This window comes from Palaemon carinicauda, chromosome 23 (genome assembly GCF_036898095.1).
Source record: "Palaemon carinicauda isolate YSFRI2023 chromosome 23, ASM3689809v2, whole genome shotgun sequence".
Classification (NCBI taxonomy): Eukaryota; Metazoa; Arthropoda; class Malacostraca; order Decapoda; family Palaemonidae; genus Palaemon; species Palaemon carinicauda.
In genome coordinates, this window is record NC_090747.1 from 37577958 (window position 1) to 37595457 (window position 17500).

General features: G+C 31.1%; 1 protein-coding gene across 1 annotated transcript; it reads right to left on the reverse strand.

The window, feature by feature from the left end:
* Nucleotides 1-14970: 14970 nt before the first annotated feature.
* LOC137617544 (uncharacterized) lies at nucleotides 14971-15435 on the reverse strand. The gene has a single exon (XM_068347557.1). The coding sequence runs from the start codon at nucleotides 15433-15435 to the stop codon at nucleotides 14971-14973; it is 465 nt and encodes a 154-aa protein (XP_068203658.1).
* Between the last annotated feature and the right edge of the window lie 2065 nt (nucleotides 15436-17500).

Below are 17500 nucleotides of genomic sequence, written 5' to 3' on the forward strand. Positions count from 1 at the left end.
CGTTATTTGTCGATGTTGTTTTTTTTAACAATTCCTTAGACTCTTCATAACAATTTTTACAAAATATACTCTCTCTCTCTCTCTCTCTCTCTCTCTCTCTCTCTCTCTCTCTCTCTCTCTCTCTCTATATATATATATATATATATATATATATATATATATATAAATATATATATATATATATATATATATATATATATATATATATATATATATATATATATATATATATATATATATATGTATATATATATAGGGTAATTAAATGTATGGATATTTTCCATTTATATATTAACGTAACAACGTAACGAGATCCCCTGTGATGCTTAATTATTTTCATCTTAGCTATGAGTGTTGTTCCTCTTCAGCAATTTTGTTACGCAACATCAATTTTCTTTTAATAGAGTGCTCACTTAAGTTATAGGATGGTACTTATATTAGAAATAAAAGGTAAGATTGATGCTGAGGTCTTTAGCTATCTCAGTGTTTCTTCTTTGCTAATTAAACACTTAAAGGTTCAAAGAACACTCATGAATGGCAGAGGCAAGGAACAGCACAATATTCTAGATTCCTAGAGTCTGACCATATATACATTTAATCAGCACCCAAACCTCCCTCTCAATCAAGCTAGGACCAGGAAGGGCCAGGCAATTGCTGCCGATGACTCATCTGATTGACCTTTAGGCTCGACAAAATCTCCCACCCGTAGCTCATAAGGATGGCAGGGTTACGAACACTTTTAGAAGCTATGGAGCTCGAGTGGCTCTAGGACTCCCGTCCAACAGATTGGCTACCAAAATCTTTAATATAGTTCTTGGGAAGCTGCCTTCTTTACTGCTGCATCTCACAAGATGATACCCAAACATTCCCAAAAATGCTGAGCAAGCTAAAATCGGGGAATCTCCTTCAATGGTGGATTCAAAATTACACTATGTTACACACCAATAAAACTTGCATATATTAGTTAAATATAATGTTTATTAATAATACGCATTTGATCCTCTGTCCAGTAGGGTGTTAAGTTTTGACAAATATATCACTAGATATGATAAAATGACAAATAGGAAGTAAGAGGAATAGCCCTATGAATAAAAAATTGATAAATAAATAAATAAACAATGAGAGACTGAAAAAAAATATTATGACCTAAAACACAACCACAACTCTGACTTTTTTTTGCTGATACATAAAAATTTTCATATTCATACTATAATAAACCCCGTTGTGGGTATACACATACATACGTTAATTCTATATATATATATATATATATATATATATATATATATATATATATATATATATATATATATATATATACATATCTTCTTCTTCCCAGCTGGTTCCCATTTTTATTCGCCATTGCGGATGAGCCGTTTCCATCTTTTTCTATTATCCCCATCTCCTGTAAGTCTCCTCTCACACAGTCCCTCCATCTCTTTCTTGGTCTCCCTCTTCTTCTTCTTCATTGAACCTCCATATCCATAGTATCTCTCCCAACGTGGTCCTCATCTCTCCTCATCAGGTGTCCATACCATCTCAGCCTCCCTCCCTGCACTTTTTTTGATATTTCCACCACCTTTGTCGACCTCTTTATGTAGTCATTTTTTATCCGATCCTCTCTTGTCACCCCAGACATCCACCTAAGCATTTTCATTTCTGCCACATCTATCTTCTTCTCCTCTGTCTTCCTCATGCTTGCTGTTTCTGTTCCATACAGCATTGCTGTTTTTACCACTGTCTTATGAAATTTTCCTTTTAATCTCAGTGGTATTCTTTTGTCACAAAGAACTCCTGAGGCTGCTCTCCAGTTGTTCCAGCCTGCCTGTACCCGGTGTTTATCTTCATCTTCCATACCTCCTCCAGCATTAACAAATGATCCCAAATACTTAAACTTATCAACTCTCTTTATCTGTTCTCCCCTAAGCTGAATACTTTCTCTATCATCCCCCTCATTGGTGGTACACATATATTCTGGTTTAGATCTACTTATTCTCAATCCTCTGTCCTCCAGTACTTGCCTCCATCTTTCCAATTTCATTTCCAGATGTTCCCTGCTCTCTGTGCACAGAACAATATCATCTGCATATAATATGTTCCATGGTACTGCCTCCCTTACCTCTCCTATTAAAACGTCTGTGACGAGCCGAGAGAAGGGTTGTGACTCAAAGGCAGGAAGCAATTAACTGAGTTATATTATTATAGAACACTCTCCTTTATATACAAAACCTCAAGGCAACAGGACATGACATGTTCGAGAGACAGACAATGTTACAGAGGAAAACCGGAGACATGAATTTTCATGTTTGTTTTAGTGCGAGGGAAGAGCGAAGATACAAGCATAATATATACAAAAGGAATTATGTACAATTGTGTGAATCACGGTTGGTACACGTCCATCACTATGTTAAAGATAAATGGGCTCAGAGCCGACCCTTGGTGTAATCCTACTCTCACCTCAACACCCTCTGTCTCCCCAGCACTGCTCCTCACTCTAGTAAACACATTACGGAACATCTCTTTTATCAGTCGAACGTACTTCTCTGGCACCCTCCTCTCCCTCAGACTCCTCCATACCTCTTGTCTTGGGACTCGGCATAAGCCTTTTCAAGGTCAATGAATTATATATATATATATATATATATATATATATATATATATATATATATATATATATATATATATATATATATATATATATACATATATACATATATATATATATATATATATATATATATATATATATGTGTGTGTGTGTGTATATATATATTTATATATATGTATATATATATATATATATATATATATATATATATATATATATATTTGTATATATATATATATATATATATATATATATATATATATATGGATGAGAATCAACTCAATATCGTATTCAAATAGAAACAAGTTTCTACCTCACACATGGGATCGAGCCCAAGCCCCTTCAAATGAAAGGCCAGGTCGCTTCCAACCATGCCCCTAAAGGCTATAGAATAAGTCGGAACCTGACTGCTATTCTGCATTTCAGGATTTACCTGGCGAAACATCTTTCTATTACCAGCGACTTTTCCCCGACTTCCCTGCCCACTAGGTGACACAATTGCTAGCGCTTTAGTTGGAATCACCCCTAAATTTGGGATAGTTTTGCTCATTCTATTTCCTATTTCTTGAATTTTACCCCATTTTCCAGTCTTTTCCTTATTAGGTTGTTGGTCTTCTCTGAAAGTGTTCATTGATATTCTTTAGAAACTCCTCCATCGACCTCTATTGTTAATTCAAATAAAAATTTTACTAAATTACTGTTCATTCCTTCTTTACCCTCATCAAATTCATCATGTAGATGGGAGTATCTATTTTGTATTGCTAAACTAGATTCAAAAAATTTTCCTCTTACTTCAAGTGTTTATTTTTTTCTTTAAATTGATTTTCTGTCTCTCTATCCTTTGATATATGAAAAAAATGCATCTTACCATTCTTTGATTGCTTGACTTTAACTTGCTTAATACTTTTACATATATATGTGAATTGAGTGTTTCATTGAGAATTAAATCTATTCAATTTTTTTGTTCTGTTCTGGCGTTTCTATGTTTTTTTTTCTACATGTTTTTTTTTTTTCTTTTTTTTATAAAAAAGGTGGTCATGATTTTAATATTGTTTATTTCAGTAAACTCTACAAGCATATTTCCAGTGCAATTCTTTGCGCCTGCTCGTCTCTTCTTCTGTACTACTTTAGCATTTAAACTACCCAAAACAGAAGTACAGTTTTTCTTTTTTCATAGATAACTCCAAATCTTCATAAAATTATTCTATTAATTCCTCTGTATAGTATGTAGTTGGTGCATACGTTTAAAAAATTTTCAGTTTATACTTCTCATTTAGTTTGATAATTGATTCTGCAATTATATCATTAGTACTACAAAGTTCCTCTGTTAACCGTAAGATTTTTGTTAATTTGAAAACCGATACCATTTTCTTTGTTTCTTTCATGTCCTCTGAAGCCAAATATGTGACCTTATTTTAAAACTATATAAGATTCCCCTGTTCTTCTATCTTCACTCAATCCCATTATATCACAATTTATTTTTTCAGCTCTTCTAGTAACGCAACAGGATATTCTTCCCTGATATCGTATGTTGCAAGGCTCGGTTTCCAAAGGTGGCGTGCTCTAGTTCAGAGAATCTTAGCACCGTTTGTGAGACAAAGAATGGTTTTTATGTACGCCTGATCTTTGAGTATAGAGGTAGAACGTTTGGTTGCACTCTCTTCTTAGATCTACTATATTCTTCAAATAAAAACTATCTAAATGTACTTTATTGTTGTTGAAAGGCTTCAGAATAAGTTCCCTGCTCAATTTGGTGGTGGCAAAGGCACCTTTTAATTTTATTACAAAATTTCATTAGCCTTACACGCGAAGGAAAGAATTTATTTGTTTCGAAATTTCGCTGCTTAAATTTTAGTGCAATTTATTTTTTTTTTTTACTTATCAGTAATGAAGTGTTTACGTAATAATTTTGCTAATAAGTGAGTTTTTGAGTGTTGGAAAGTGTAGAGATATGATATGAGGAACACGTAGTGCTTAAGATTTTTTTTTTTTTTCTGAGATCCTACTTCTTGAACTTTAGTGATTTTTTTCTCATATCATTTATTTGTATAATTTTTCTAGCGTTTTAGCTGCTCATCAATAATAAACTGTTTACACACTAATTATTTATTTATCATTTCAGTGTTTTTTAGTGTTGTGTGTAATAATAGAGGATATATATTTTTTTTTCTTATTTTTGGACAAAACAAATATTTCTTAGTTTAAATGTTGCCCTTTTTAGTTATTTCATATATCTATTTCAATTTCTCTATTGTTTCTTGCAGAATAATGTAAAGTATATATTATTGAAAGTAGAATTACTTTTCCAACTATTTGTTTGTTTCAACAATATAATTTTTATCTCTAACATATCTACATAAACCATTTTTTTCTGGTAAAATATAGAATTGGTAGCCCTTTTTAGTATATATTTTTTTTTTGGGGGGGGGGGGTGCTGGCTAAAATATAAATTCTATATTAGTGAAAGGGAAGGTACTTCTCCTACAACTTGTTTGTATAAGCATAATGATTTTAATCTCTAAAATATGTATATGGGCTATAATTTTACAGTTGGTATTAATATGAAAATTAAGTACTTACACAATATATTGAATATACATTATATTTATAAGTCTACATTAATAACAAATAGATGAAAGTTGCATGGAAGACAATCTACTTAGCATTTTTTTCCAAATTAGTAGACTTAGATGATGTTTACAAGTAATGTTAACTTATATTATTATTTTTTTTGAAGAAAATAATTATTTGTATGATATACTTATATACGAGAGTAACATTCAACAATGATAGATCCTAACGCATTCATACTAAGCAAGTTGAAAGATTGTTGTTTATTAAGCATATATTTATAAAGCTTTTGATAATGAAACCTAATGAATGAAAAATCGTGTTAACAACCATCTAGATATGAAGACAACTATTTTTTTTTTCAACTAAAATGCTGGAAAGTATATTTCTTAACTTTGTAAAAATAGGCTCAACCATGCAGCCAATGCTAAGCGTTCATATAAATTGGATTTGTATTTATTTCTCCCTTCAACTTATGTCTTATTTATATTTCATTTAATCGGATGCTGAACTTTTTTTTTCTTTTATGTATTTCATCAACATAAATCCTAATAGCTGTCTATATAAGGGGATAAAAGTAGAAAGTCCATTTACAAATCCTATTCGGATAAAGCTTATGCAGTTGCTTCCTGCTGCCACTCAATGATGTCATTTTGATAGCCGCAGATGATTCTATGGTTAAACTATTTTTATTTCATTCTAATAAACAATTATTGAACTAACATTGGTCGTACAGTTTGGAAATACTTTCCATGTTTATATAGTCGATCCCTGTTACTTATTATCAAACAAAGAGTATGAAAGTAATCAGAATAAAATATACAAACTAGCAATTCCACGAGAGTTACTTAAGCTGATTCATCTCACAAAAGGTTACAAAACTACAGTTCCAAGGTGTCAGAAATAACTTGTGTTCATCTGGTGTTTGTGCCTCTAGCTGATGCTACGGAGCCTGGGGTCAAGGCCTTGCTAGGTACTGGCTGGCAATGAGGGACTTAGGAGAAAGTTTCAATCCTAGCACAATATTACACGGTAGGTCATTCATAGATTTGGGTAGAAAATTTTACAATTGTGCCGTGAGTTGAATCGAAGCCAAAGATGAAGTAGAATCTGAACAGTCGTGTGATAGAAGCAAAAACCAGAATGACTAAACACACCAAAATTCTTTCTAAAAATATAGGTACATTATAAGTTAATTATGTTAAATGTTATGGATCTTAACTTACATTTTTGATAATAAACAATGATATTAAGCATTTGTTTCAACATGGCTTGAAATGTGCATAGGTAATGTTGATAATCCTGTGTTAAACGCAAACGCAAGTTATAAATTGCTACGTTTATATAGTTTGTAGTAATTGCTCTACTTTAAAATAATTACTACCACTTAAATAATTTTCTTATAAATGTTATAACTATCATTGATTTGATATCTTTTAATCATATATTAGCTTTGTTTTGCTTGATAGAGTTTCGAATGTAGAAAATAGTATGTTTTGAGGTACCTACTGTATTGTAGTTGCCAGTTAGTAAAGTTCGAACGAAATCCTATGAAAGTTGCAGCTTCACAATTGACGCTACTATACAAATACAGATATAGATAGTTAGGATAAGATGTAAAGTTTTGTTGTAATTTATAGCAGCAGAAACGAAAATATGGAAAACAAACGATGTTCAGTATTACTCTTAATGAATAAACATTGTATAGAATACTTGAAATGGTAAAATACCAGAAAAAGATTAATTTATGATATGAATAACAAAAATCAAAATATATGACTTTAATTTCGAAGGTTATATCAAATTCATGAATTTCTCTTTATTTCCATTTATCCGTTAATAGTAGTTGATAATAATGACAATTACACATAGTAGATACTATAAGTAAAATTCAGTAGAATTTAGAAAAATAATCAACTCCACTTTAAGCCGTCCAATTTTATAATTCCAAAAACGAAAAAATCTCGCACATAAGGCGCCATAACAGAAAGTTCTTCAACTGCTTTACATTCGGAAGGGGGAACCTTAACAAGCTTCTAAAAGCAGGTGGTTTGCTTCCATGCTAACGTCAAGATCATTCCAGAACTGTGTATTTCCAATATGTAGCCGCATTTGGGAAAAATAAGCTGGACAAATTTTACTTGCACTGCAGCCGCGAGACAACCAGAGTATAAATTGCCAATTTCTCTATTGTTCGTTCATTTCGATAAAAGCATCAAAGACAGGAAAGATATGAGAGATTTGCATATTGGCTAAATCTGCTCTTTCTATCGGAAATCGAGGCCACAGACGGTTTGCATAAACAGTAATTTGAAACTTATCACTTCCCATGAATAGAATTCTAAGTCAATTGTACTATATGCAGGTATTTTACATAAACTTGTTCTAGTACTAGAGTTATTTATAATAAGCTCCTGAGTCCTTCCATTGATAATAGAACTTAGGATAACAAATAGTATAATTTTCCCTAGTTGATAATGAATATCAATTTGAACTCATGGAGGCATACATTATTCATTGGGAAGGAAAGTTAACTCATTTATTTAGAATAAAATCATAATTATTGACTTTATAATCAAAATATGACCTAATTTAAAAAAAAAGATAAAAAAAACTGAGAGAGAGATATCTAAAACTAGTTCATTGGGAACCACCCTAAACTAAAAAAAAAGTATTCATTAGTTTAGGGTGGGAGATCAAATTATCTACATCGTTAGAGTTCAACATTAAGTAGTACTCAAATCAGTTTTTTAAGCTTTATTGCCTTCGACATATAAGTAGATATATGGGCAAGGGGTATATTATTTGTTATCCCTTCTTTTAGTGACTCTGGAGTTAAAGACATTTATGTTCTTATGACGTAATTAAAATGTTTTATGTGAAAGAAGCTCTTTGCTATCTTTTATCAAAGGTTTTATCAAACCCTCATTTGGAAATGAAAAATCCATTTTTTATCATTAATTACTTACTTAATCTTCTGGCAACCATGTGGTGTATATGGCTCTTTCCTGTGCCATCTCTGTGACCTCAACCCAGTTTTCATATCCCATGACCTTAGCATTGTCATCAACCACGTTTCTTAGTTTACAGCTTCCTCTCCTTCTCAGCAGCTTACATTCAGGTACATCCTGGAATAACATATTTTCCCTGCTTAAAATATGTCTCATCCAACTCCACCTCGATAATCTAACTGTATTACTATATTTAATCATTAGTCTCTATTTCATGGAGAGAGAGAGAGAGAGAGAGAGAGAGAGAGAGAGAGAGAGAGAGAGAGAGAGAGAGAGAGAGATCTAAAACTAGTTCAGTGGAAACCAACCTGTTACATATTGCTATTTTGTGGTTACGTAGCTAATTTTAATGTTATAGGAATGATGTTTATACGTTATTCTATATGTAAATTCTGTTGATATTATTTCTCCTTTCTTTTTACTTATTAGATTTTCTGATATGAACAAAAAGTTGAATATACTCAGTGAAAAGGCTAGTCAAACGCTATCCCATGAGATATCACAGCGGAAAACTTCTGCAGTAGAATAGTTGAAACAAAAGTAAATATAAATGATATTTTCTCAATTGAATAAAAACTAATATTTCTTCTATATTATCCACCAAAAATATAGGATATACGGAGCCTATAGTTCTTTGAACTAACGTAAGGAAAGTTGGCATTATGAGAAAATAGAAGCTGATGCTGAAGTGAGAAATTTTCCTTACATTGAAAATGCAGACACGATCCAAATCCAAATGAGAGTCTAACTCTTTTTTAGATAAAGGAGTTACTTATAAATAAAAAAGAAAGAAAACATATGCCCGTGTTGTCTGCATGGCGAATTTATAGTCAAAGGCTATTTAATTATGATCGCAGGTAATATTTTTCAATTCTTCAGCAAACGGCGTTGTGAAGGTGCGCCGTTAGAGGCGAGTCGAATGCAACAAACCTGATCCAGTCAAGAACGTCACTGAAATTCGAACTCACCCGTGAAGAAAAATAAAGGCTACAGGCAAGAAGAGGTTATCAATTAGGTATATTAAAACAATCATCTATAAATACAAGCACATACGATGTGACAACTAAAAAGCCTTAAAATCAATCGGGTTTTATGGTTTGCATTCTGGAATGAGTAAGGGGAAACGAATATAGTATATGATTTTTTTTTCATATACATATAAAACTAGATCTCATACTACAATTCTTAGTTATGAGACATCAATGCACGTGGCATCTTTTAATCATCAAAGATATTATGTTTTTCGGGCTATATTGTATCACAGATATATAACTTCGTTTTGATCAACAGTGATTTCATAAAGAGTATTCTTTGAATTTACTGATCGTGTTCGGTTTTGCAGATTTCCCAGTGGTTTTAGTTCTAGTACTTTGTTTTTACTACACCAGGCCCGGATTGAGTGAATAGATGATGGAAACGAAAGGGGACTTGCATATAACAGATGGAGAGGTCAACAAAACAAGATTTCCTCACACATCAATTGTTCGAAATCTGGTAAAATTTTGCTTTTGGAACAATGGCTCGAAATGAATGTGGGGAAAAACGTCAGGATTAAATATGGTGAAAATATGGATTGGTTTAGGAAGTAATTCCTTGATAACATTTCCTCCACAATATATGAACAATCAAAATTTATTTGTTTTACTCGGATTTTAATTTAGGAGTAACAATAAATCTTGCATCATACCTACACCTTTTTAAATCTATGTAAACATTAGGAAAAAAAAGGGCCACAGATACAAACAAAGATAGGATGGTATTAGATTATATCTTGTTGTTATACAGTAGGTGCATAAAGTGATGCCACAAATTTCAAAATTCATCATACGTAGTTCGTTTGAAACTCTTGTGGGATACCAGTTAGTATACTACATTACAAGTCTTGTCCTCTTTATCTAATAATAGGTATTAGTGATTAAGCGTAGAATCACTGAAGGGGTTTCTATATTGAATGGTCAATGTTGATTCAATAATTGTTTATTGAGAGACGAAAAATCCGCAGCTCTCAGAGTGTGATATGGAGTGTTCACTATTCAGGGGAAACAGGGACTGCGGACTGCATTACAATTGGCCTAATGTTGTAAGTTACATGTATAGCGTTATATCCAAAACTATCAAGATAGCTTTTTATAGAAGCACAAAGAAGTTTAGTATATGATTAAAGAGAATGTAAATATACTCCAGTTGGTGTGAGAAAAAAAAAAATCTAAGTCCAAGTTGGTTATTTCATTAACCAGCATATGTTAAAATTTGGTGGAGCCGCTCCAAATGAAATGAAATTCTTATCTTCTTTTTTTTTTCACTGGTGACGAATAATTGTAAGTATTTACATATATTTTTGGCAATATTTCAAAAACAGGGTATTATATGTTTCATTAGGAATCATGATTGTTCTTTGGTTTAATAATTTTAGCATTTCATTATTTATATATATATATGTATATATGTATATATATTATATATATATATATATATATATATATATATATATATATATATATATATATATATATATATATATATATATATGTATATATATATATATATATATATATATATATATATATATATGTATATATATGTATATATATATATATATATATATATATATATATATATACATATATATATATATATATATATATATATATATATATATATAAATATATATATATATATATATATATATATATATATATATATATATATATATATATACATGATTGTATATATACCTATATATATATATATATATATATATATATATATATATATATATATACATGTGTATATATACATATATATATATATATATATGTATATATAACATCTATATATATATATATATATATATATATATATATATATATATATAGATGTATATATATACATATATATATATATATATATATATATATATATATATATGTATGTATATATACAATCATATATATATATATATATATATATATATATATATATATATATATATATACAATCATGTATATATACATATATATACATATATATGAATACATACATATATATATATATATATATATATATATATACTCATTAATATATATATATATATATATATATATATATATATATATATATATATATATATATATATATATATCTATATATATATATTCATGATCGTGTATATATATATATATATATATATATATATATATATATATATATACATGATTGTATATATATATATATATATATATATATATATATATATATATATATATATATATGTATATATATATATATATATATATATATATATATATATATATACTCATTGATATATATATATATATATATATATATATATATATATATATATATATATATATATATATATATATATATATATATATATATATATATATATATATATGTATATATATATATATATACTCATTGATATATATATATATATATATATATATATATATATATATATATATATAAATATATACATATATATATATATATATATATATATATATATATATATATATATATATATATATATATATATATATATATATATATATATATATAAAATACATTCTTATGCACTGCATAATCACATACTGTAATCTCAAGCTGACAGTCTTTTCAATATAACCTCTGCTAGTTTGTGCCCCACGTTGACATTTGTGTATCGGACACCACAGTTTTAATCTATCGAGGATCAATATTTCAAACTTCTTTGCCAAAGTGTCCCTGATACTAATTGCCCTTTATTATTACATGACAATCGATCACTACACTCAAATAGCACGATCAATTTTCTATAACACCAGCTAAGAGTGTATATTCCATATACAATGACAAGGTTAAAGACAGCCAATAAGAACATAATCCATGACACTGGCAAGTTTCTTATACTTCAGCATAGTCCACTATAACTCTAATTCACACTGACTGCAATTAAGGCGCTGTTCAGCTTGGCAGGTATAACAGGGACATCTAGCTCTTGTATATACGGCAGATCACCTATGTCCTCGTCTCTAAGAGTTTTATTCCAGCTGTGACCAAGTTGTGGAATGATCTTTCTAATCGGGTGGTTGAATCAGTAGAACTTCAAAAGTTCAAAGTTGGAGCAAATGCTTTTTTGTTGACCAGGCGGACATAGTCTTTTTATAGTTTATTTGACATATTTGTATTTGATGTTTTTGATAGTTTATTATATGACATGTCTGTTTTGACGTTGTTTCTTATTTTAGAATGATTTATTGTTAATTTGTTCTCTTCATTTATTTATTTCCTTATTTCCTTTCCTCACTGGGCTATTTTTCCCTGTTGGAGCCCCTGGGCTTATAGCATCTTGCTTTTCCAACTAGGGTTGTAGCTTGGATAGTAATAATAATAATATTAATAATATCAAAATACTAAGATATACCTTTCCAGTTAATGGACTTTCAAATCAATTTGCTATATTTGAACTCTAATAGCCTCTTCCATCTTGTGTGGGTTTCAATCCACATATGCTTGTCAATGGACTGTTTTCTAACGTTTGCAAAAGCCTTCATAAGGATATTGCAACCCTCAGACAGTACTCCATCCACATTCACACACTCGTCGCCCACAGTGACCTCTGGTTATGCTGCTTGTTGTAGTATATCCGGTGGCCTTTGCATGACAATAGCCTTGTAAGAGAAGCTCTTCTGTAACTTGCCATGAGGATTTATTGCATGATGCCACTGTCCAATTGCTGCTGCTCTCTTCAACAGCTGGTTTGACGAGACGGTTCTCCAGCTGTCCACTGCCTGGGTGACACACAGAGGGGCATAGTCAGACCCTCTTACATCTTGGCAAGTAATTAGGTTACTTTTAAACTCAACGCATCCACATGTAGCAATACAAAAATCAGATTTGGATATCACTGTTTGCCGTCTTTTAAACAATAGGTCACCAAGCAGCTGCCAAGCCCTGTAGTACAAATGGTTCGCCACTACCATATTATGGTTATGTCAAATATTTAACAATGTTTTGGCATGGGTATTTACTGTTCGGTCCTCTGTATCTCTATATTCATAACACTGATTATCTCTCAACGGCAAGTGCAGCACACCCACCCAACTCATGCAATTAAACCTCCCATCATCAGCGCATTCTCGAACTATGTAACCTGTTGTCCCAACTCACCATCATGTCTTAGGTGGTAGAAGTTCGAGTCATCAGGAGGTATATCCACATCCCCTAGCTTCAGGCCTGACCGCCATGAAAACACCAACCAAATCTGGTCCTCTGCATCACTTTCCACCTGAGCAATGTCCCTGATGAGTCCATTTTTCCCCAACGTCATTACTCTACCTCTGTTTCATTCCTCTCCAGAGTCATTTTTATACACAGAAAAACTGGGTACCTCCAAGTGGAAATATTTCTTTATTTCCAATATACAAAACATGCCTTAGACAAATATAAACCTCAGTACTTATCGATTTTGAAACTTATATTGAAGTCTCCTCTGTCGTGGAAAAATCTCTTCATTGTTATAGGGAATTTCGAATGATAGGCATTTATTTTATTGCCGACTTTTGTCATGATAATCATGAGGCCTTTGTTTTCAAACTCAAACAGTTGGTAGTGGGTGGGTCTTTCATTAGCATTATTATTGAATTTTTAATTATTAGATCGTAAATAGTATTTATTGATGGGCACCATAGTAAGTATGGGAATGTGAAATGGTGTTCCTTGGGCCTAACAAAACAAGCTCGGTACATAAGTTGAGTTTACTATTCTCTTTGCAGCAATTCCATTTCCCGAATGTAGGACTGAGGTTGCTGAGTCTCTTATCAGAGATCTAGCTCAAATCAGTGTATGGTGTAAATTATGAGGCATGAACTTGAATCCTAACAAAACTTAAAGTATGGCAGTAAGTAGATCAAGGACTGGCTCCTCAACATCTGGACCTCAGCATTGATAATGTTTCTTTAACTCTGAATGATTCTTTTAAAATTTTAGTTGTGATTCTCGTAAGCACATTTATTTTTCAGAAGCACATTAGGTCTGTGTCTTCTTCAACTGCACAGAAATTTGGCTTACTGGGAAAGTTATATAAGATTTTCGGTGACCAATCTATTTACTAAAAGTGTTTTAATTATTTAATTCTATATTGTTGGAGTAGTGTTCTCCCATGTGGTATTCGGATGGTGATTTTCATCGTAATTTATTGGTCAAGAACTTATGTTAAATTATTTTTCTTATTCATGATCTAAATGTTAATCTTTGGCACCCACATTCAATTAGTTCATCATACGTGTGTGCATAAGATTTTTCATATTTCTGCACATCCTTTATATTCAGATCTTTCACGTACAGTATCATCCTGGGTATAATGCTAGGCATGAAGTTAATTCTAATAGCCATGCCTTTTCCATAATAAACCTTAATACTACACAATATTTTAGAAGTTTTATTCCAGCTGTGGCGAAGTTGTCGAATGATCTTACTAATCAAGTAGTTAAATCTGAAGAATTTAAAAAGTTTATACCTGCAGCAAATGTTTCTATGTTGAACAGACTGGCATAAGTCTCTTTCTATTGTTTATATATAAAAGATCTGTTTTAATGTTGTTACTATTTTTAAATATATTTCTTTTAATTCTCCATTACTTCCCGTTTAATTCCTTTGTTTCCTTATTTCCGTTCCTCACATGGTTATGTTTCCTTGTAGGAGCTCTTGACATCCAGACATTTACCTAAGTATTTAAGTATCTGCTAAATCTACCCTTTTCTCATCACTCTCTTGTCACAAAGTACTCCAGATACAGCTCTCTAGCTGTTCCAGCCTCTCTGTATAGTCTTTTACTTTACCTTCAATACTTCCACCAACACTGATTGTGGATCTCAGGTACTGAAACTTTTCTACTCTATTTATTTCTTCTCCACCTAAACTGTTACTTTCTCTACAATCACCCTCATTGGGGGATCGCATGTATTTTGTCTTGATCCGGCTTATTCTCATTCCTCTGTCCTGTGGTGCTCCTCTCCACCATTCTAGGTTCATTTCCCGGTCTTCCCTTCTCTCAGCACTAAAAACTATAACATCTGCATATGATATCCTCCATGATACATCCTCTCTAGCTTCTTCAGTCTTAGCAATTATTATTATATTGAAAATTATTGGACTAAGTACTGATCCCTGGTGCATTCTTGCTATCACCTCAAATCCTTCCGGCACTTCATCAGTGCTCCTCACTCTGGTATACTCCATGGATCAGCGACACATACTTTTCTGGGACCATATCCTTTCTCAGACAGCTGGATACTTTTTCTCTTAGGACTCATTATTAAGCCTTTTCAAGATGTATGAACTTCGAATTTAAATCTCTTTGCTTTTCCTTGAATTTCTTCAACATTTGCCTCATACAAAAGATTCCATCTGTGGTGCCACTTACTTTCATAAATCCTGTTTATTCTCTTCCTATTTCAACCTCTCCTCTCATTCTGCCATCTATTATCATTTCCAAATTCTAACTGGTGTAAGACACTATTTTGATACCCTGTAGTTACCACACTCTTGAACATCCACATTACATTTGAAAACTGGGATCAATATACACTCTCACGACTCTTCTGGTATCTTTTCTTTCTCGAGTATCTTTATCATAAGAACGTATAAAATATCCATCACCTCATCTCCTATTGCTTTCCATGCATCTACAACGATCAAGTTTGGCCCTGTTGTCATACCATTCTTCATATTTTTCAGAGCATCTCTTATCTGCTGCCTATAAAACACCATTACCATGCCCATATTCATCTTTTCTTACTTGTCTTTTATTTTCTTTATTTAATAGGTGTTCAAAGTAATCTTGCCTTAGTTTCAAGAAGTCTTCTTCTTTTCTAAGTACCATAGCATATCTGCCATTCATTTGCTTATTGAGTATAACATCTTTTGTAATTCTATTTCTGGCTTTTGACAGTTTGATGATTTCTTTCGTTCCTTGATTTTTCCCTAGCTCATTATACATCTCAGCATTATGAACTATCCTTAGATTGGGCTAATATTTTCTTTACCTCATTGTTTTTCTCTATAAATCTATCTCTCTCCTCCTCTATCTGTGATTCCTCCCATCTCTTATTTGTCTACTTCTTACCATTCACTGCTTGCTCAATATCTATATCCCATCTCCAGCTCCCCTTTTCCTCCCACACAATACCAGATGTCTCTCCTAGTACTTTTTGTACATGCCTTCTTATTACTGTTGCATCATTTTACATTCATTCCTGAACATCTCTAATTTCTAAGTTATTTTATCCCAAACTTCACTAGAAAAAAAATACCACTCATAGATGTCAAACGGCCATGGGACTCAAGAGTGGACAATACGAGGAAAGAAAATATAGAACAGTACCACTATATATAAATGGAATTAACAAGACTATGGAATATGCAAGTTGAAGTGGTACATACGAGAATATTAATAATAATAATAATAATAATAATAATAATAATAATAATAATAATAATAATAATAATAATAATAATAATAATAATAATAATAATAATAATAATAGAAAACTGTAGTGATCTCATTGAAAAGATAAATCCTTTCACTTTTTGGTAATGCACCTTCCGCATAAGATTAACTTTCTAATCAATGGGGCCATTCACTCCAACGTTCCAATTTTGGACTCGGGCAGTTAGCTTCACTTTCTAACCAAAGTGACGACCATTTGTATTCCTTCATCCTAGCGACGAAGCGATGCAATAAACAAGACAAACTCTCAATATAGGATCTTTCCCTAATCACTGAGCATTGGACCCAAAGAGTTTTCACATCCTTGCTATTTGAAAGGGATACATCTATAATATTTTTTTTTTAATTGTAAATTAGTAAAAGTAAGCTTTTTTCTCAATTACAGGACATTTATGAGGAAAGTATGCATATGGAACGAAGATAATTAATGGTTATACGAATATTCGCTCTTCGTGAGATATTTTCTGGTTACTGGTTGGATAGTCCCTGAAATATCATGTTTGAATATAATTTCTTTACTGTTTAATTTCCGTACTTTTTATCGACTTCACTAGGGGAGTATAATTCTTTATATATATATATATATATATATATATATATATATATATATATATATATATGTATATATATATATATATATATATATATATATATATATATATATATATATATATATATATATATATATATATATACATATATTTGTCTGCTCTTTTCTTTAATTATTTTAAATTTATTCACGTCCCAAAGGTTTACTTTTGCTGACCTTGTAACATTTGTATCTCCAATGTCTTT

Bases quoted from the DNA above. Each gene is read 5' to 3' on its own strand.
- LOC137617544 (XM_068347557.1), bottom strand. From the start codon at position 15,435: ATGGAGTATACCAGAGTGAGGAGCACTGATGAAGTGCCGGAAGGATTT.